General features: G+C 31.2%; 1 protein-coding gene across 3 annotated transcripts in view; it reads left to right on the top strand.

Annotated features, from left to right (window-relative positions):
• The window catches only part of cv-2 (crosveinless 2-secreting protein), a 128,082-nt gene that overhangs the window by 79,758 nt on the left and 27,083 nt on the right, over positions 1-21,241 (top strand). For all 3 annotated transcript variants that reach the window (XM_074127065.1, XM_074127064.1, XM_074127063.1), the window contains one exon: positions 10,385-10,470. Coding sequence is in view for 1 of the 3 variants with exons in the window: in XM_074127063.1 (XP_073983164.1) it covers positions 10,385-10,470 (86 nt within the window). In the remaining 2 variants the exon portion in view is untranslated. The remainder of the gene's footprint in view (positions 1-10,384; positions 10,471-21,241) is intronic.

Below are 21,241 nucleotides of genomic sequence, written 5' to 3'. Positions count from 1 at the left end.
GAAATGGCGTTCTAATAATCTACACCGTTCTTAACCTTCGATTACTAGGGCTCTCAGAACGTTTATACTTAGTTAGTGGGGAAAGTATATTGTATATATATTATATGTATATATATATTGCGAAAATAAATGAATAGTCAGACACCTATTTGACAGATTGTTTTAATATTGTACGTCACGAGATGAGATAATCATCACTGTTAGACAAGAATGTCACAATATCATTACCAAACGGGCCAAAAAAAAATATATTCAAATATGAGCCAATCCTCTCATTCTCTTGCGCTAGTAAGAGAATTTTAAATCATAAGAGAAAGTATTACAATATGATCAAACTTTTTGAAATAAATTTTCTCAGTTAACTCAGGCAGCTGAAATTTCTTTTTATTTATTTATTTATTATGTTTAAATAGATATTTTAACTCTACCAAATGAATACCATTATTATTTCTCAAAATCTTTCTATTTAATGTTAAACTCAAACGACATATCCACTCTTCCTTAATGGCAGGTTTGGCTGAATAAGGTACAGGGAATCAATTGTATAATTCCAACTAGTATATTGAAAAATTCAATGCAGGAAATCTTGAGCAATTATTGCACCTAATTTTTTTCCTTTAGTTAGTTCATTTTATCCTTTAGGCATTAAGTAATAATAATAAAAAAAAAAAATTCCTCAGTAATTCTGGAATTTGCAAACTAAAAAAGTACACATTCTCAGGAATGTAATTTTATATATTCAGGATTTTTGAATTCTCCCAAATGTTTGAAGCTGATTAAGAGCAGATTCTTTTAATGTAAACAATACCTAAACAGTTCTAACAATGCTTAGTTTATACGTCAGTTGTATAGATTCTTTTGTATTTAAATTAAATTCCTATTTTAAGACTCAATTGAATGTGTTTGTGTATTTGTATCAGAGAATGCCAGGTGTTGAACTATGAGCCTAGTAGATCTTGAAACTTCGTTAGTTTCTTTGTGGGTTTTGTTTTTACTAAATAATCTCACAACAAAAAAAGTTTTGATGAGTTTAAGCAACTAGACAATATGAATGAGTGCTTACATAACACCAATTGATCTTATTCTTCAATATACATGTGAGTTTAGACTGATATGTACACGCGCTCGCTCCAGGCTAACCGTGTATAAAGAATACATATACTAAAACCTAAATATATGCATAATTATGTTCTTCATTTCTTTTAGTCAGTGAAATAATGGGCTAAGGTTTTTTTTTCTCCCTTGATGTGGAAAGGTAAACCGTTACATTATCTCATGTTCAGACTAAACATTAACGCGTCAATCATTAAAGAACAGCTAGTCCTATTTCGCTCCTTCGAACTCAGTTTGTCCGAAGTTTCTATTTTTATATTTCGGTTAAAATACACTTTAGAAAGTAAAAGTTATTTTGCATTTAGTATTTATTTTTTACAAATGTAACTTTCATAAATAAAACTAAACGTAACTTTAAATTACCAACTGATAGGACAGTTACACTTTAGGGCACATCAAACTAGTCAAATAATAACTTGGGGTCGAAGGTGAAAATCTTAAGAGATCTTTTGCTGCGAGAACCTGAAATCTCTCTCATTGCATGACTTTGGAATCCGTTTTTACTAGGATGTAAGAAAAATAAAATTAGATCTGTGTTCCTCTTAATATTCTTTCATGTCAATAATTTAACTCCAAAAACAGTGTATGTAAACTATTCCAATTAAATGTTAATTAAAAAAATTGATACAAAATTTCTAGTCAGAATAATGATTAAATTAAAATAAATTTTTAAAAAAACTGTTATTAAATAAAGGCATTAGACTTTATGATAGTCCCATAAACAGATTAGAACAGTGCAACAATAACAGCAGTAACACCATCTGTTTGTTTCATAAAACAAGATGCTATAACAGAATATTATTCAAATCTCCCTATTTCCAGTGGGACTAGTATATGTATATATACTTATTTATATATATATAAGAGAGGCGATTCTAAACAGAACTAAACACCTGTATGATGGTGACACTTTTAACTAGCCTCTTAGTTCCCTTCAAAACAGTTCTTCACTAAAAACAAACATACAAAACCCTTTTTGTTTACACAAACCAGTTCTTTCATTCATTTAACAAAGACTACCTGCACTTCTAGGAATTCTTTTAGATTTCTGAGCTTTTTTTTACGTATTACTTGCAATGATTCCATTTTAAGCTTAGCCACTTTGTGGCCTATTTTACTTTGAAGTTGGGATTGTTAGCATTGAAGCTAAAATTTATTTTTACGTTTAAAGTAAAATTTGAAATTATTTTTAGCATCTACCTTAGCTTCTCTACGAACTCACAATTCTTTATTTATTACTATTACTTTCATCACTATATCCATTATACTTTCCTGCTAAAATTTTTGAGGCTGTAAACCGAATAAGTTTTTACGCTTGAATCGTCCTTAAAACCTAAAGTTTGTGACAGTTTTAACAATTATTAAAAGGAGTTTATAACCGTCTTGCCTAACTTTAAGTTAGGCATTTGTAGCGCAGAGTAATATTATGTATTCATATTGTAATATTTAATTCATATTCTAGAAACCTATGTTACAATTGCGTTTCAAGGGCTATGATAACTGGAGACAATTATATGGAGCGTGGTGTAGTAAGAACGCCGCAGGACTCAACGCCGTTAGTGTTTAGTTTCGCTTCTTGGCGTATGAATACCGTTTCAGCCTTCAAGGGAATCGATAGCTAAATTTTCTAGTTTGCTGTTGTTCATAGGTTATTCTGAGGTTCCAGAACTTAGAAATGAAAAGGATACAACTAGAATTCATCTGCCCACTTCTTATGAAATCTTTTGAAATTACCTTGCTTTAACCGTAGGAGCGCCTTAATATGGAATCTAAAACTTAACAAACATTTCAGCTAGTAGTTATTCAGTATTAGATTCACAAAGTCATTTTAATTTTTTAAGTAGGCTTTCTATATTCAGTTTCTGAGATCCTCGGTGTATGTTTTGTGTTCTCTTTAACCCAAAATCGTGAAAAGATCAAATTTGCATTTTCTTTCTTTTTTTAGGTGTCGCATCAGTTAGAGGTATTAAAACTTGGTCAATCGAATGTTCTGCATTACCGAAAAGATATCACTTTTTCTCAGAATAAAAAAATACCTTAATGTTTTTTCACTTTATTTACTCACTCAGCCGGCAAGTGTAGTGCAAGGTGGTAGCGTAAGTGTAGTCGAATTCTCTACACCAAACTGATGCTACTTACTGATGGACTTATGACGGATGAAAGTCCGAAACCGTATGGACATGCGCGCTATGAAGGATAAAATCAAAGATATTACCCAGCACTTCAGACTTGACCACATTTTTAACTCATTAGTACATTAGTAGGGGCACAAAAATCGATTAAGAACAAAGGAAGATAAGGTGATGGGGCACCCTCTAAAAAGCCATGTCAGTGTAATATAAAGTTAAATATAAATAAAGAAATAAATATTAAATATGTAATCGAAATTTCAAACTTGAAGTAATCACCTTTTTAGGTTTCATCGATTTTGTTCGTAAAAGTCCCTGTTTTAGTAATTATATATACACATAATGGTCTTATTGAAATCAGCTATATATATCGGTACAAATGACTATTACAGAAAAATTAAACTATTACAATTACGGTAAAGAAATCCGAGAGATAAATCACTTCATTTTTTTGTTATGAAAAAAAAAAACAGTATTGAATGGATTCAAAAAAGGATTTTATATAATACCTGTGATTTATTAATAAGTATTTTTTTCAATGCAATAAAATTTCTTGTTGATCTGCTCCATCATTCAATTAATAACCCATTGTGGAAATTGACGGTGGAGCATTATTTTTATTAAAATAAAAATGATACAACGCTAGTTTATTGAAGAAAAACATTATTTGAAATTTATAGATGAAATCTAGATTTTAAAAAGATTTTAGTATCTTACTTAAATTTAATATACTCATCTTTCGTATTTATTTTTATATTTTATAATTCTTTTTATCTTTACTTAAATTTCATAAATATTTGCCAGCTTTCATTATTCGTAATTTAGTCAGTGTCAGTCCCCTGATGTCACATCAATTTACAAATAAATATTACATTATCATTTTTCACATCTGTTCCGATTACATCATCAATAAGGCCCACCCACACAATCAAGTTCAGTAAGTTTGTGCCTTTATAATTAAATATAAATGTAAATGACTGTGCTTTACTAGCAATATTCAAAATATATTCAGTTTTTAATAATGTGTCGATTGCAATGTCTATCTGTCAAACGGGCTTCATTTGCAAATACAAATCAGGTAGTGGATGGAGGCGGATAGCAAACATTCAGCCTAAATAACATTCATATTCAAATAAATATCCAAGGTCAAGATCGGGAATCGATCTTAGAATCATGCAACACACCCTAACTTCGCGGTCAGATCATCTATCTTCTCAGTTACCACGTGGCGCCGGAAAGTTTGGTTGTAATTAACATGTAAATTGGCGGACAGGCGTCAAACATTCCGCAAAATATCTTTTAAACAACTTTAATAAATAGAAGAGCTCACATATAAAATTAGTTTTAATAAAGTTTATCATATTCATAACCTTGGAATATGGTGTTATTTATTCTAGACTTCGCCCATCTCAATGTGATATTTTATTGTCATACTTTGAGAAGTGCCATGTTTAGCATCAACTTCTGGGCCATTATTCCACCATATCATTCACGTTTTTTCGTTATGCTTTTCTCACTACTTTACCTAGAATCTCATCTTATGTTTCGTCTAGGAGTCACATTGGAGAACACATACAGAGTACGTTGGTGATTATGCATCACTCTTCATTTACAGGCTCATAGGTTTTCTTTCATATTTTGACGAATTCATACTTTGAGGAATGCCAAATTTAGCATCAACTTCTGAGTCATTATTGTCAACTAACATACATATATTACACTAACCAAATCTTCCTTGTTTTTTTTTTATTTAATTTTCTTATTTCTTTGCGTAGAATCTCTTTTTAAGCATTTAGGAGTCGTATTGGACACCAGACTAATATTAGTAAGTTAGTGGTTATGTATGAATCAAATCTTTATATTAATTTTAGACCTTTATTCACAATTTGAAGTTTAAAAAGTTAAAAAGCTCCAAAAAACGGCAGCTGCATCGGCATTCCGGATTTTCCGAGCTCGAGTTCAGCTAGTACTCCTAAAATTTTCTCTATTTCTCAACTTTTCACAAATATCCGATTTATAACAACTCTTAAATGGCTTTTATAATTTTATTTAATGTCACAATCCCGATTCTGAGTGAGGTGAAAACGTGAAAAAAGTTAATGGATACTCTAAATCCAAAGGATGTATTTTTTTTTTGCTTCATTAAATTTCTCGTAGCCCTGCCTCCTTAACTCCAATTCAGAAAACTTCTATATTCAAGAGATATCTCAAGTACATAAATTTGGTAACCTGATCTATCTTTTCCCCATTTTATGTAAACTACTCTCTTAAGGTGAACAGTATTTTACTTGATCTCAAAACGTTCCTTCAATTATGCTGATTAAGTATTAATCAGCTCAGTAAAGTTTTAATTGTAAGTCAGTAAGACGGTTTAGGTGTGGTTTTTAATAATCTTTCGTCTCTAATGATGTTTATTTAACTATTTCTAATTTAAAAAATCCTACATGATGAAATATTTACTCGTATGTAGAGAAGTTTCTCTAGAACACGTTGGCATAAAAAAATTGATTAAAAAAGAAAGAAAAAACGATTCATTGGTTAAATTCTTTTCATGAAAAATCTTTACACAGTCTCAGTGGGCAAATAATTACCACAAGGGCAGTCCCGATTTCTGAATAAATTTTAAAAATGCCATTAAGTTGAGCGTGAAACATTCGTTTTCTTTTTATCTTTAATTTAAACTAAGAGAATTTTAATTAAGATGATTACTTTATTATAGTTATTAAAGTTATAATTAGATGGATTGTTGCTTCATTGTTTGCAAATTAGAATACATAATGGTGAAAAAATGAATAAAAAAAAAATATACACATATGGAATTCTAAAGTTCATTCAAGTCTGAGTGAATATTTTTAAGTTACTTGAAACTAAAGGGAATGAGAGGGGGTGGGCAGCATATGCCATTGTTTTTCCAATTGTGTATTGGCTTTGAATGTTAATGCTGTCATTAGCGGCCGAGAAGCGTTCTCTTTAATACACAGAATCACAAACATGAGGGACACGCACAAATCCACAATAAACACACTCACATACACACACACACACACATATATATATGTATCTATATATATACAATTTTTTTGAGTGTGATGTGTGAAACTCATATATGCACGTTTGTGTATGAACACCTTTGCCCCCACACATTTCCTTTCTGACTTTTTCACTTGGCTGGATGTTGATTTTAAAGGCGTGTCACTAATACATTATTTTATTACATACATACTGCAGTTTAATATCTTGGAATTTCTAATAATAAGCAGTTTTCTAAGATATTATTTTTTAATGGAAAAAGTTGTCGCTTGTTGTAAGGTACACTTTAAAATTACTATTAATTTTGCTAATGATATTTGCTTTTAGTTGTTTCTTATTTAGCTCCTTTCAGAGTATGAATATATCAGCTAACGAAAAGAAAGGATTGAAAAACTTACCGAGTGGAAACTTGAAATTCAGGCGAGTTTTAGCCGTCTTTAGAAAAGACTACAAGTCGCTTCTGAAATTAACGAAGGAAAGCAGAACCAGAGCGTGATTCATTTCTAAGTTCCCGATTGTCGGGTAATTAAATCCTAACATTTACCCTTCTTGGCTAGAATTCGTACGCTTTTTTTACCTTAAAATTTTCTTCTTCGTTTAATAGACAATAGAGTTCTGTCAAATAAAATCAAGCAAGCCCGCAGACGCTTCGTCAAATCTCAATAACTGTTTTTTAAACTTCTAGCTCATCGTTCATCTAGCTTACGTGGAATCTACTGATTACCACATACTCTTTTTACTTATAAAATGTTTACAATCTAGAGGCAGATAATAACTGGTTGATTAGAGGTTTTAGCCTCCGAAGAAGGTTCCTGGCACTTAAAAAGTATCGAATTTGGACTGTCGGGTTCAAGTTTAATGAATTTATGGTGTTCTATATTTCCAGAAGTCAGCTTGAGACACAATGCTTTCTTAAATAGAAGTAAAAAAGGAACAAACAAAATATTTAGTTACACCTTCTTGGGAAATATCTGATCAAACAATCATAGATGAGATTTATTAAGAGAATCGTTGCAGTAGTTTACGGAAGATTTACTTAAAAAGAGCTTAAATAGATGAAGGATTATCAAGAATCTTGGCGAAAGTGATCACTGCTAGTTTAGCAATACTGAGCGTCAGATCCTCTTTAGGTCCTTTGTTACTGAGAAGGTATGAAAGACTTCTCTTCTAATTATGCGTTAATTACGCTCGGCAACAAATGTGCATCTCAGCAGCAGAATTTTAGTTTAGTAGAAATTGTTCCGAACAAGTGATCTCCCAAGGGAATACACAATAGGTCCATTGAGAAAAATGAATGAAATGGTAACTCGGAATTTTTACCATAAAGTTAATTACTCTTTTTGTCCTTGAAATGAATTTAACTGCAAAATGTTATGTTTAAAGGTTTTCAAAAGAAGTTTAAAATAAGTAGTTGAGAGTTTTTTCCTTAGAGTATAGGAAATATAAGAAATAAATTCACTAAAGTAGCATATCATTAAGTTGGTTTGGGCCTAAATTTCGAACCAGTGGCTTGACTAAATGAAATTTATGGTTTGAACTTTCAGACTTTTCTGTTTTTGACTTCTCATGTCAATAAGAGAACAAGGCTAGAATTATGATAGAAATTTAGCTAAAATTGTCTTTTGATTGCCTGAATTTGTCGAAAAGCGGCATTACTACTCCAAGCTACTCAGGTGAAACAGCGGAACAGAATTTAATGTAACTCTGCACCCTTTCAGATTGTGTTCTAACTTCAGCCGTGACCCAGTTAAAGTTACTGCCTTAATATCTTTTAAAAATAATTTATTCTCTACTTCACTGTAATGGATTAATTAATTAAAATCAGTTAATATAGTTTTATTTTTCTCCTTAATGTTTTTAAGAAGGAAAAACCATTTCTCTTGCTTTTTAAAAAACAAAAATTGTACTAATTTCCAAACATTTTTACAATTCTAAAAGAACATTTAAGTAAACAAAAAATATCCAATTTAATTTTAAATTTATATCAACACTCATTAATCTAATCAACATTTAACTAAAAGGCAACCATTCTAAACCTTATCACCTAAGTGTACTTATTTTCTGATTGTGGCAACGGTCGAAGAAGGAGGATACTTTCAACGCTGACCGATGATCTCTGAAATGCTGGACAGCCAACTTCAGCGTTCTGAGACTTTCGTTTTTTAATTATTTGCTTTTCCAAACAGATATATATACACAGACTAAAAAAAAAATCGTCTTCTACAATGCTCAAAATATTAATGTCCAGTTAAAAATAAATTATGAAAATTCATCACGACTGAAATATTCATTCTGTTTGGTCTAAAAGAAATTAAAAATATTAAATTCGCCTTTTTAAACCAATGTTCTACCCATGCAGTAGACCTATGACCATTCATTGTGTAACCAACTTGCAGGTTTTTAGGTTCTTTTTTCTTTCAGCAACACAGCTAGAGAAAGCCTTTCATATTTTGTTCACTGGTCATTGAAGAAAAAATATATTTCTTTTTATATACGGCCAGACTATTTAACAAGCATATTTGCTTCTTACTCTCTATTATTGCTCTTGAGTAAAAGTACAGCTATCGGATCAGATTTCCGTTTTGTAGTCTTGCAAGTATAATGAAAGTAAAATATCTCAAACAAAAAAAATACGGCAGGTTATTATTACAACTTAATTGTGTATATTATCAACCTCAAGTAACAGATATTGTTTTTTTGTATGTGTGTGAGAGAGAGATGAAACTTTATAAGTGGAAGTCACACCCTACTGATAATTCAACTTCTGATGTAAATGAAAGTCTGAACTGGTGAGAAATAAGGGAAACATACGAGCTAAAACTAATGAAATCAATGATTTTATGTAGCACTGTAAAAAACTTACCAATCTTCTTATACTTAATATTATATCTCCTCAAAAAGTTGCATTCTGTCACCTTAATACTTTAATTAGTTTCTCAGCTACTTTTTCTAACAATCCTATTCGACGTCTGAAGCTTCACTGGCTGCGCGTTTTCCACAACAAGAAGTATTGTTCTCAGAGAATCCTGAAACGCTTCTTTTATAATCATATTTACTTGTTTCAGGACTATTGTTTTAATGTTGTAAATTTCACAGAAAATTATAAAATATTTCTTTTATCTGATACAAAAAGAAATAAGCTATCTTATTTATTGTGAAAATGTGTGATATTATGCAAATTCCTCAAAGCAGTTAAGTAATTTTAGTTTTACTATAAGAACACTCTGTCAGGTATTGATTCTCTCATTAAATACATAGTTGTTACCCATACAATCACTACCAGCCACCGCAAATGATGGTTTAAGCTTTCTCCCCAAAGAAAAACTTTGTTTAGCTAAACCACATATTCGTCGTCTCTTACTCTCAAGTAAGCTATCCTAGTTATGAAAAGATTAGTTCTTTTCGAAGCTTTTCATATATGATTACTTACCGCTTCTTCTATATGGAAAAATCAACCAAAGGCTTACTTTTTGTTCTTATGTATCTATCACATTTTTCAACAAGATAATGCTATGCTAACTTCGTAAACCTACTTTGCTTATATGCAGGTTTATTCTTACGTAAATTATTGTTAAAATCAAAATCTTTCATTAAAAAAGTTACATACATCTTTAACCCCTTGTAACACAACAAGGTGAGATGCTTTATGCTTTGTGGTCGGCACAATCAGTCTTGCCCAGCTTGGAAATAAAAATCAGGTGTTGAAAGTGTTCAAATTCCTTGTATATAATCGTATAGTATTACTTCTTATTAAAATTAATTAATTTTTAGACTGTTTACATAGAAAAGGCACCTTCAAGGGGTCTTAACAACCCCATTTACAGAAATACCTTTAGTCGAACATTCTCGACAAAAATTTTCAAATAAAAATTGAATTTTGTGTATCCGCAAGGAATCTCATATCAAGTTCATCAAAATTTCAGATGTGCTGCTTTTGAACAAAATCATTATCATGAACATATTCTTAAAAATAAATACGAAATAATCAGTAAAGTAGTACTTTTGGTTGATCTATTTTGATAAAAAAAAAAAGGATTGTTAGATTTTGTTATAGTTAAAAGATACTTGAAAATAAACCATAGATTAAATTTTTGTTTTTTTTTTTGTTTCAGGAAAGAGAGAGGAATGCAACAACGAAGGCGAGATTGTCATCGTGGACACGATTAAGGATATTAAGTGCTTTACTTGCATTTGTAAAGTGAGTATTTTATATCTCTACGTTGGATAAAACGATAGCAATAAACAGTGTGGTATCAGAAATATCTGCATACAAATTTTCCTAAAAGTAAATGAGAGCATGGTTTACTTATAACATCAACTTTGTCTTTCGTCATTGTGAACAGTTTGGATTGACACTATTGACGAAAGAAATAACTTCTATTAATTTTTCATCTTTTTTGAAAGATATATTACATAGTATTTATTGTGATTATTTTATTATTATTATTTTGTTAAAACAAATTATCATAGTTGAGAAAGTTTTTTTTATGTATAAAAGTTGTCTATTTTATTTTAGTCCATCTGAAAGAAAAAGTTACTCAGCATCATTATCTTATCTAACAACCTTGTACTTTTGTGTAGAATATTAATATTAGAAGAGATAGTTTAATACGAATAGGCCATATTTTCGCCTATAAGTACTGATCTCTACCTTCATGCTCCACATAGCTAATCAAGAGTAAGATTAGGTTTGAGTCTTCATTGTTGAGCTGGAGTTTGTGTGTTGGTAGATAAACCCAAGTATTGTGTGAATTTAAGATCTCTTTGACTTGTGTGACCACTAAAGATAAAAGATAAATTTTATAGATGTAGCTAGGACACTTCCTCCTGTTTAGAATATGAAATTGGTTTCTAGTTATGAGTTGAATTAGTAGGAATGCTGAATTTAGCAAGTTAAACAGAAAATCAGTAGAAATGGACATCTTTTTAATACTATAATAACAGGCTGCTTTCCACAGAGAAATATGAGAAAACTTAAGAAAAGTTCTATACAATTTCATTTTAAAAATGCCAGCGCATTTCGTTCTTATACATTTTTCTCTATTATTCAGCTCATATTTTGTGCCTTTGTGAAACATGCAGAATTCTTCAAAAAAGTAAATTACCAAGAATATCTAAACTTGATTATCTTCACTTTATACGGTTTTGTATCTGAGTTTTTACTGCTTTTTTACTTTTATCTTTTAAGAAAAAGTAAAACATGCATAGATTCAATTTGGCGTTTGCTGTTTTGAAGACGCCTTCATAGTAAAAAGTGTTTTTTACAAATTGTTTTGCGTTTTTCTCAATCAGCAAGCATTTTTCCACTTTAAGTCAAAAACAAAAATTAGCAGTTTCAAATTTTAAATCCGGTAGTTACTGGACATTAAGCTTTCCGAGAATATTCGATATTTTTTCTGAACAGATTTTTCAGTTTTTAGAGATTTCCTGGAAAATTATTCCGATGTTTCTCTTTCCAAATTTTTATGCATATACAGTAGTCCTTTTACTTTAACTTGAAAGACTTTTTCAGAAAAAAGATTAGGAAAAAATAATATTTAAATAAAAACATATTTCCGACAACTGGCCTCCAACGAACAATTTATAAATCATCGTGGTAGTGTCTTTGTGTAAAATAGTAAGAGAATGTGATGCTTTTGTTTATAATTTGAATAAATACATTTTATACTATTCTATTGATATCAGTTTACAGTTCACAGTTGGTGTACTTGCCTATATCTAAAAAAAATTGGCTTTCTTACTTTGAATTTAATGAGTGGAAATTATTGTGTTGTTCTTAGGCATTATCGAAGAATATTAATCTCTTGTAAAAAATGTTAAACTCTAAAAAATATATTTGTTGCTTAGATTTTTGAGATAGCTTATTCAAATAAATAAAAAAAAACCGGACAAAGCAGTAGAAAATAAATAGTGAATAAAAACATAAATAAATAAAAAATGAAAACAAATTTGTCTTTTATAAAAGGGCTTCAGAGCGAAACTTGTGAGACATAGTATTTGTATGTAAATGTGCTGAGTCTCAGAGGAAGTGGTTTATTCCTCCTAGAGTTGAAAATTTTCTGCTTTTAATGTATTAAAAGAAAACCACAAGTGGAGTGGTTAAATTAAATTGAATAAGTCAAATTGTTTTTCAAAATTGTTTTAAAGGAAATGGATTATTTGTCTTAAAAAGTACTAATTTCAAATAGTTTTAATAAATTCACAAAATGAGTAGAATAAACAAAATTCTCATCTGCGAAATAAGGATCACTATTTGGAAATGGATTCATAAATATAAGAGGGTATCACAGATCTTTCAAATTAGTTAATTAAAGAACCCGTGTTAGATTGAATTTAAAACTGTTAAGGAATTCTTTCCCGTTAGTGGATTAACTTCATCACCCTGGCAAATGTTGCAAATCGCTCCCTTATCGTAATGTAGGTTTATTTGGGTAAACCCGAAACCAGTAGTTATGCGCTTCATTGCCATAGGAAGCCCGACTCAAAACCTTTACAGGCTCTCGAACTGCTGGCTTCAGCACAAACAACAGTATTAAAATTAATAGCAACCAGTGTCTGCTCCCTAATCTGGATACCTGTGAGAATGAAGTTTTCTAAATTAACCATGCGGTTATACGCCATTAATTTTCACTAAAATAATATAATATTTAGTAAGAAATAAATAATACAGTAAATAAATCTACCAGAGGCATGAAATTTAACCGATTCGAGTGTATTAATATAGACAATTTTTATAACTTTTAAGATTTTTTTCCGTCACTGGATTGAATTTTATTACAATTTCCAAGAAACCTAATACCTCCTAAACAATAATATTTAAAGTATTAGAATAACTATTAAAATTTTGTAATGATGCTGCTTTCGATGAGGTTGATGTAGAAATTCGATTAGCATTATTAGGACGTAATTAAAGATGAGAACGGCTGTATAATATAAAGAAGGCATAGTAGGCCCCACGGTTGATGTTGAGGTCAGTGCCGTCTTCTCAGGCCCATCCTAATAGCTGGAGAAGTTTTAAATAATTATTACTTTATATCTAGTGCTTGTGTTCGTGATGTTTACACTATGAGGAGGGCGTTGGTAATTACTTTATTCAGATTTTTAGATAAACGTACAGATTATAAATTTTTAAATAAATAAATGAATGGTTTTGGTGGTCATTTGATTAAAGTCAATAACAAAATAATGGTGCTAAAATTAAATTATTTTCTACATTGAAATTTATAACAAGCGCCGGTAAACAGTGAATTGTTTCATTTGGCCCGAGGGCTACATGCGGCCCACTGACCTCCTCAATGTGCGTCCGCAAGATGTTCTCACCTGGGTTACTTTAAACATCATAAATAAAAACAGGAGGTAACTTGGCGCCAGGGTCGATGAAGGATACATTTTGTAGTGCTGCAATAATTTATCTATTTATCTTGAGTAGTTGTTGAGAGCATACTTCTTTCTATACATCTCTAAAATTTTACAATGTTTTCACTTTATTCAGATAATAAATAAATTTAATTTTTATAAATTTTCGTGAAAAAGTGAGACAAAAAATTTACTAACCCTTGGAATTCTCATCGCAAATGATAGAACTTTTAATTTAATCATTTTCTCAGAAAAATCCTTCCTTAAATAAGTTTTAAGGAAGAGAGAAGTCTTGAAGAATTATTTACGAGAACGTTGCATACTAATTACTTTTATAATATCATAGGAAACTAATATGTATTAATAAAAAACCGCATTCAAACAAGTAGATTCAGAAAAAGTACCTTTTTTGTTTTTAACTATTTTTTGCGCAAAATATTTTCACGCAAGTAGTGGTAAGAGAAAGTCATGCGAGTGTGCGCTCCAGTTTTGTTTGTTTCTGGTTGTATTTTTAATATCGCTATTTCCCCTTATTGTGTAGAAGCAGGTTTAGGAACTACTATCCCTGTCTAACTAGTTTCAACTTGTTCTTTGTTCAGGATTACATGTTTATTTAAAAATATCTGTGCAAGTTTGGATATTGATAAAAGAAACACATCATTTATATTACCATTTAATTGAAAACCTCAGTTAATATATTTACATCAAGACTTACTGTAATAAGTATTTGTGTTAATGTTTAGCTAGTAATAGATCTCACTTTCAAAGAAAATCGCTAGGAACGTTGTTTTCTTATAATGCCATTTTCACATTGTTACTCCCATGGCCAAATTAGAAAGTTCCTCCTGCTCATTAGAAATCTTCTTCATAATCTAATTATGTTATGTTTATTTTTAATAATTATTTTAATGAACAATAATATAATAATGTAATCCCTTTGATTAGTGCAAATTGGAAGAAGGCAATTATGTCCAAAAGTTGGCAGAAAATTAGAAATGATTTGTTGCCCAAAACTTGAAAATGTAAATAAATTCGAAATATTTAATATTTAGCGCTCATGAAAAAAGAAAAATTGATTCCTGTGATTAACTTAACATTTCAGTTAAAGTTGTTAAAACTTAATATTATTATCATTTTTTTACAGATTGTGTAAAGATGTATTTAGACAGGCCTCATACCGTCGGAATATGTTCTATCTTGAGCCATTCTTGCTAGGAATTACGTCAGGTTAATTCTTCTTTTTGTCCATCTCTCAATTTATTCCAGACCTATATTAAAATATAGGTCATAACCACTATCTTCATCAATCTTATCAACAATATCAATAAATTTCCAATCATATTTACTTCCTACAATTATACGGCCTCGCGTAATGTACCATCTGCGAATTTAATTATATTATATCCAATCCGATACAAAAGGAATGAAACTCTTTATCATTTCATTTCTTATTTTATCGTGCTTAGTTGTTATTAAAATTAAGAATTTCTTTTCTTTTTATTTTTAATTTATAAACCAGCTTAGTTCCAAAAAATATATAATCATTTACTGGGCTTGATGTAAGAAATGAGTTATTCTAATACACGACTGTAAAAGACTTAATCTGTTACCAAGCACATTGATTGCTTAAAACCGTGGACTAAATTTGAAAAAACAGGTTAGCTCCCTGCAGTTATCTTGGTTCTCAAGGAGGTATACGAGAGAGGTGTGTAAAGGTAACTGAGAAGTCACTAGTCGTAGCCCTACAATGTTTAGAACAACGCGACCTTTTCTAATTAATTTCAAAAAAACCGTTGGTTGTCAAGAGTCAAGGGTCCTGAGGCAGTTCCTAAAATAAAGAGCGAGTGAGAATGTTTCTAACGGTTGAAGGGCATCTCAGTACATAGTTATGAGAGAAAAAAACATAAGGTGCAATTAACTTTAATAATAGTAAATACCATTAAAGTATTAGACAGTCAATACCCATGTCCCTCCACCAAGTTTTTTTAATCATTTAGAGCCTAAAGTAGCGCACGCAGTATCTTCTTGGAGGCATTAGTAGGAGTGTGGCAGGTGAGGAATGTGAGACTTGCACTGATATTAAATCAGATAAGTCAAGTGATGCCAATACGAGTAAATCTGATCCCAACTATTCTCTCCTCTCCTCTCATCGCTAATAGTTACTTCATAGCAACGTTCTTAGAGAAAATGTATATGTATTGAGGAAAAAAAGAAGAATTTATTGCCACATTTAATATTTGAAACATAAATTTCATTTTTAATTAAACTAAAATGTTAATATATTTTAAAATAAATTACAACTTGGAACAGATCAGTTAAGAGAACTCAAGAAATGTTTGCCACTGTAAATGTGGAGATCGGATCTTTTAAAATAAATATATCCCGCACATTCCACTCTTCTTAATTTTACTGTTTCTTCTTTTGGATGTTTGGTAGCTTCTTGATCCATCACTTTTCAATCAATTTAGCTTCTTTGTATCAATTGAATAAACTTTGGTTCAATCAGTTTGTATATTCTCATGTACTCTTGTAATCTGACTGGTTTTTTTTTTAGGGTACCATAAACTTGGAAAATGAGTATTTTACTGTAGGTAGGTCCATCCTCACTGCAGGCCTAGGCCGAAGAAGAGGAAATAATCTTTTATAGCCTGTCTGATTGTGATACAGTCGCTAATTAGGAGATTCAACCACTTTAGAGCCCAGACAAAATAACAGAAAAACACTCGTCAAAAAATCGTGGAATATGTGAATAGAACTAACATACAAGGGATATGCACAATGAGCTTCAATGCAATTGTCTACAGTGCCTAGGGATAAGGGCCTTCCTCATGTTCCAATCTAATTTAACCAAAGATTTGTAACGAAGATACTATGCAAAGCAATAGAAAGATTGGTGAAAGAGATAGGCGGATGCTTTGCTACGAGACCGATGAACATGGAAAGAAGTCTATTCTGATGGGGTTGAGTACTCAACGTAGAAGAAGAGATGGGCAAACAGCGCGCTCTGTGGAAAAGAGGAAGAATGACAAGTCGGTTGCCCAAGTGGAACAGGTGTACTCCGTGTCCTTGCCTGACCTCAGCTTCACGGGTCAAGGTCATATCTTGTGTGTAAGTGAGATAGAGTGAACGACTACCCCTTCCACTATAGGACCTGTCCTCTCTTCAGGTAGGCACCTGGAATGCCAAACCCAATTCCAACAAGTTGCACTCACACACATACGTACACAACGATTTGCATAAATCCTTTTATATATGTATTTACTGGATCTGTGGCTCCTCTCCTTTCCCGCTGACCATGCTAGCTCTCTAATCCTCCATTCTTTCGACCCCTATGGCATATCCTCAGATTCGGCATTGTATTTTTTTGTAGGAAGAATTGCCAATGATGAATAGAACTTATAGTCGCCTAAGGGCACTGTCGTATTCGCATACAAATCAGATTGAGTTGATCATTTAAAAGGTATCACCAATGGCAACAATTTAGATTCAATAATTAAAATTCTTCAATTTTTATTATGATCTTAGCATAAATCTTTCAGTTTTTTATGTTTCTTTATACCTTCTTTAGAAAGAGTATTCAAACTTTATTAAGATTCTCTGTGAATCTAATTGTCTGGGACAAAATCAACAAAATTTAGACAGAATAGGGAAATGGGACTTGTCGGAAGAAAACTGGCAGCTTAGAGAGCTCTGGTAAGAGATATTTACTGATGACTGAGCATGTGAAACAGAACATTGGTTGGCGTATCCATATCGTTTGGGGCTCTTGGAGGAAAAAGACTGGCAAAATTATCATTCATTGGCTCTACTAGAACTAAGGATAGTTAATTTTATTTATTTATTTTTTTTTTACTTGTATGCTGGTACTAAAGTGGTTCTCCCTGTTAGCGCCTTCACTAGTTAATGTTCTTAATCACTGAAACCCTTTTTTTTAAATTAATCTTTAATGATAAAACAACAATAATAATAAAATAAATAAAAATAAAGAACGTGTTAACAGTGATAATGTTCAAAGTTTGTCACGTGTTATCATCAATACTAGTCTAGTTGTTTGAATGAAAGATAATTAGTTTATAAATCATTAAAGAGAGCTGTGAACTGTTTTTAAAAAAAATTGATACATCAATCAGAAGTCTGATAGCCAAAGGGGTCACATCTCAGGGCCAATCTATCCATTCAGTTCGCCCTGTTTATATTTGTGTTTTGCATATCATTATTAATGTTTTTATTAACGATTTATTGTTTATTTGTAATACCATTTATGTATGTTTCTTTAGTACGTACAGTTTACTCACAATTATTCATTGTAAAACAATTGTTTCAATTAATTATCAACCACTGCTAGGTAGTTATCTCTCCAGTTGATAGCAGAAAGAACTATGAAATCCCATTCTCCCGAGGAACTTTTTGTCAAAAACATTAAATCTTAAGTGAACACTGTTCTCTTTCATTTCCCACAATACGAAAAAAGAATGAATCTTAAGCTTGCGATTTGAAGTTTCTTCAGTTTCTGTGTTGAAAGGAAAATGCTTTCTGGTTGGCCACATTTATTGATGAAATTTTCAAAATTTTCTTCTCAAATCGATGGTGAACTTAAAATATTAATTTAATTAAGAAAAGGAAAAAATTATAACATTTAGCATTAGTCAATTAACTCATTATCAAGATTCATTTCAAGTGATCTTTTATTTTTATGTTATGTATATTCGGATGGTTATTTGAAGAACCTTCCCTTTAATGTAATTTTATGCAGAGTCCTGTCGAAAATTGAATTATAGATTCCTTCGCCCTTTCAAAAACTAAGGTCTTGCATACGCATTATGCTTTAAATCGCCAATAATTCAGCATAAACTGATATCAATAGAAAAATGCAGGGAAACGTATTAGATTCCTAGGTGGATTTCTCGGGTTCGATTCTAACTGGTGACTTCTTATATTTTCTTTTCCTAGGAGTTCCTAACAGCTTTTTGCTCAGTGTGATTGATAGCGTTAGTATTGTCTGTAACGAGAGAACATTGTTCGGAGGCCGGCGGTGCCTTAAAAAAAAGCTACAGCCGTTAATAATCTCAGATGTTGACGCGCCTTAAGTTTAAAAAGAAAAAGAGAAATCGCAGAAGCATAGTCCTTTTAAGTATGAGGTGAAATATTACTTTTGGTTTATTGTTCTCTCCTTATAAGTTTTCCCTGTGATTCACGAAGTGTGGTTAATATATTTTTTTTAATGTGTATTTAATGATAAATCAGAAGAAATAATTCAAATGTTATTGTCTTGATTTCAAACTGTAAAAAGGATCATCCTTTATGCCTTTCTACTGACCAAAACTCATGAATCCTAGAACAATGTACCTACTATCAACTGGTCAAGAACTGCTACCACTTTCTTAAAGTTATCGTATTAACGCACGAATAAATAGACTTTCACGTGATTGCTCCCCCTCTGAAATTATGCATGGGCAGATATTTTCTGCTGAATCAGCTATTGCTCCTTAATTTGCAGTATGATTGTAAAACTAGTCTGGCAGAGTTTTAGTCTGGCACAATTGAAAACAATCTACTTAAATGACACACCGTTGCTGATAAAGCTATTCTCATTTTGTGTAGCTCTAGTGGACCGTAAAAGAACAAGTCCAGAATTCACTTTTATGAGTTTCTATTAGCTAAATTCAAATCTCCTTTTTTAATTTAGTAAGCATTTCTTTCCTTCGTTTATTTGTTGTGTATGTGTGTTATTGGCCAAAAGAAAATGTTCTAGACAACCTTGATTTTTTGGAACCAACTGAAATAATGTAATTTAATCTTTCAAAAAATAAAAACGCTAGAAATGCATTAGTTATTAACTAAAGAAATTTTAGAGGCCTTTTATGATATAATATTGCTTTAATTAGTCTGCAAAATGATGATTCATTTAGAACTTAATTTTTATGATTGTAATGGGCTAAGTTCAGTGCCAACAATTTCTTAATCACTGAAAATAAACGGTTCTAATCAATTTTTTTTAATTGCATTTTGTCATTGTTTTTGCTATTTGAATCAAAAGTTATCCTTTATTGATTAAAATTACTGAAACAGTTTTTTCTTACTAGAATACAGTCGTTCGGCTTTCCTGTTATGTAAGATCCAGAATTTTTTTTTTTTTTTTTTTTCTAAGTAAGGATAATGTTAGAGGTGATCTAGTACAATACGATCTATAAAAAAATCGATATCAGATATTTGTAAATAACTCTAAAATTATTCGCTTTTGGCCATCTCAAGAATATTTTTCCAGTAGTCTCAATCCAACTCGGTAAGTTTCCAGTTTTTCCTGTAATTAAGCTTCTGCCATCGACTTTCTTTCAATGTTGTTATCCTATCTTTCCTTGATCTTCCGACGTATTACCAATATAATTAGTTTGACTTGTCGATCTATTCTACGACTTTACCTGCGCAACGCAATTCACCAACGTTACACGTAATTGTTATGTCTGCCATAAGAAGATAGTACATTTAATGCTCAAGGCGTCAGACTTAATAAGCGACACTCCCAATGTCGCAGACTCACAGTGTAACTCGAACTTAAGTATCATTTATTCCTAACAGTTCCAGCTCCCTGTCCAAGTTAGTACCATGTCAAGAATGGAAAAATTCGCGAATGAGGAAAGTAGCAGATTTTCTGGTTCCTCTTTTGAGAATCATTCAGAGGCCTTTGTTATTCTCGATTTGAAGGACTTATTGGTCAAGAGTGAGTTTATTTAGGTACGCAAAACTAAATTTATTTTGTAATGCCTATTTCTTCTTGTGGGTTTTACGTCCAAATATCAAATTACATGTCGTGATACCATTAATTTCTCATAGACAATATAATTAAATCCAAGGCCTAGACCAGGAATCGAACCCGCTACCACAACTCTTCTTAGTTTGCCGGCCTCGCCTCTACCGCTCGGTTACCGCGGCTCATAATTTTGAGTATTGTGAAACTAATTAGTTTCAGTCAAGTATATTTTATTGCTTCTCAGAATATCGCAATTCTCATCTACAGTTCGTTAGAATTTTAAATCTCATTTTAAACTGTTTAAAATGTTTGATTAAACCATGTTATTAAACAATTCCAACCACTTTAGCCCTTGTCTAGAGACTAGTGTTTGATTTAAAACCACACTCGAAGGATTAAAGACTGTATATTTAATCACTCAATTATGTAACCTGGCAACTCTAGTTCAAAGAAATCTGTGCTACAAATTACATTTTTAAAAGTAATAAATACACTAATACAATATTGCGAGATAAAACATAAAATGTATTTTAAAATAAACCGGTCGTGTGATTAAGTTCCATCATTAGCCTACATTCGTTGATGCTTGCCTAAAGCTAAATTTACACTGTTTTAAATATTTGTATTTATATAAAAAAGAAATTTCAGCTTTACTTACATATTGCGGTGATTAAAGTAAAATAATTGCTTATTTCTTCAGGCTAGCTAAAAGTTTATTGCATATTTGCTAATTTATATAATAATTTTACACATTCGAATATTTGAATACTGCGGTGAGTAAAGTAACTTGATAAATAACCCAAGTATTAACTAGAAGGATTATTTTGAAAATGATTTAATTTTTTAGTATTGGAGTGATTAAATG

Source organism: Rhodnius prolixus, unplaced genomic scaffold (genome assembly GCF_049639745.1).
Source record: "Rhodnius prolixus isolate KJV_2025 unplaced genomic scaffold, Rpr scaffold_3, whole genome shotgun sequence".
Lineage (NCBI taxonomy): Eukaryota > Metazoa > Arthropoda > Insecta > Hemiptera > Reduviidae > Rhodnius > Rhodnius prolixus.
This window is presented reverse-complemented; position numbering and strand designations above follow the sequence as displayed.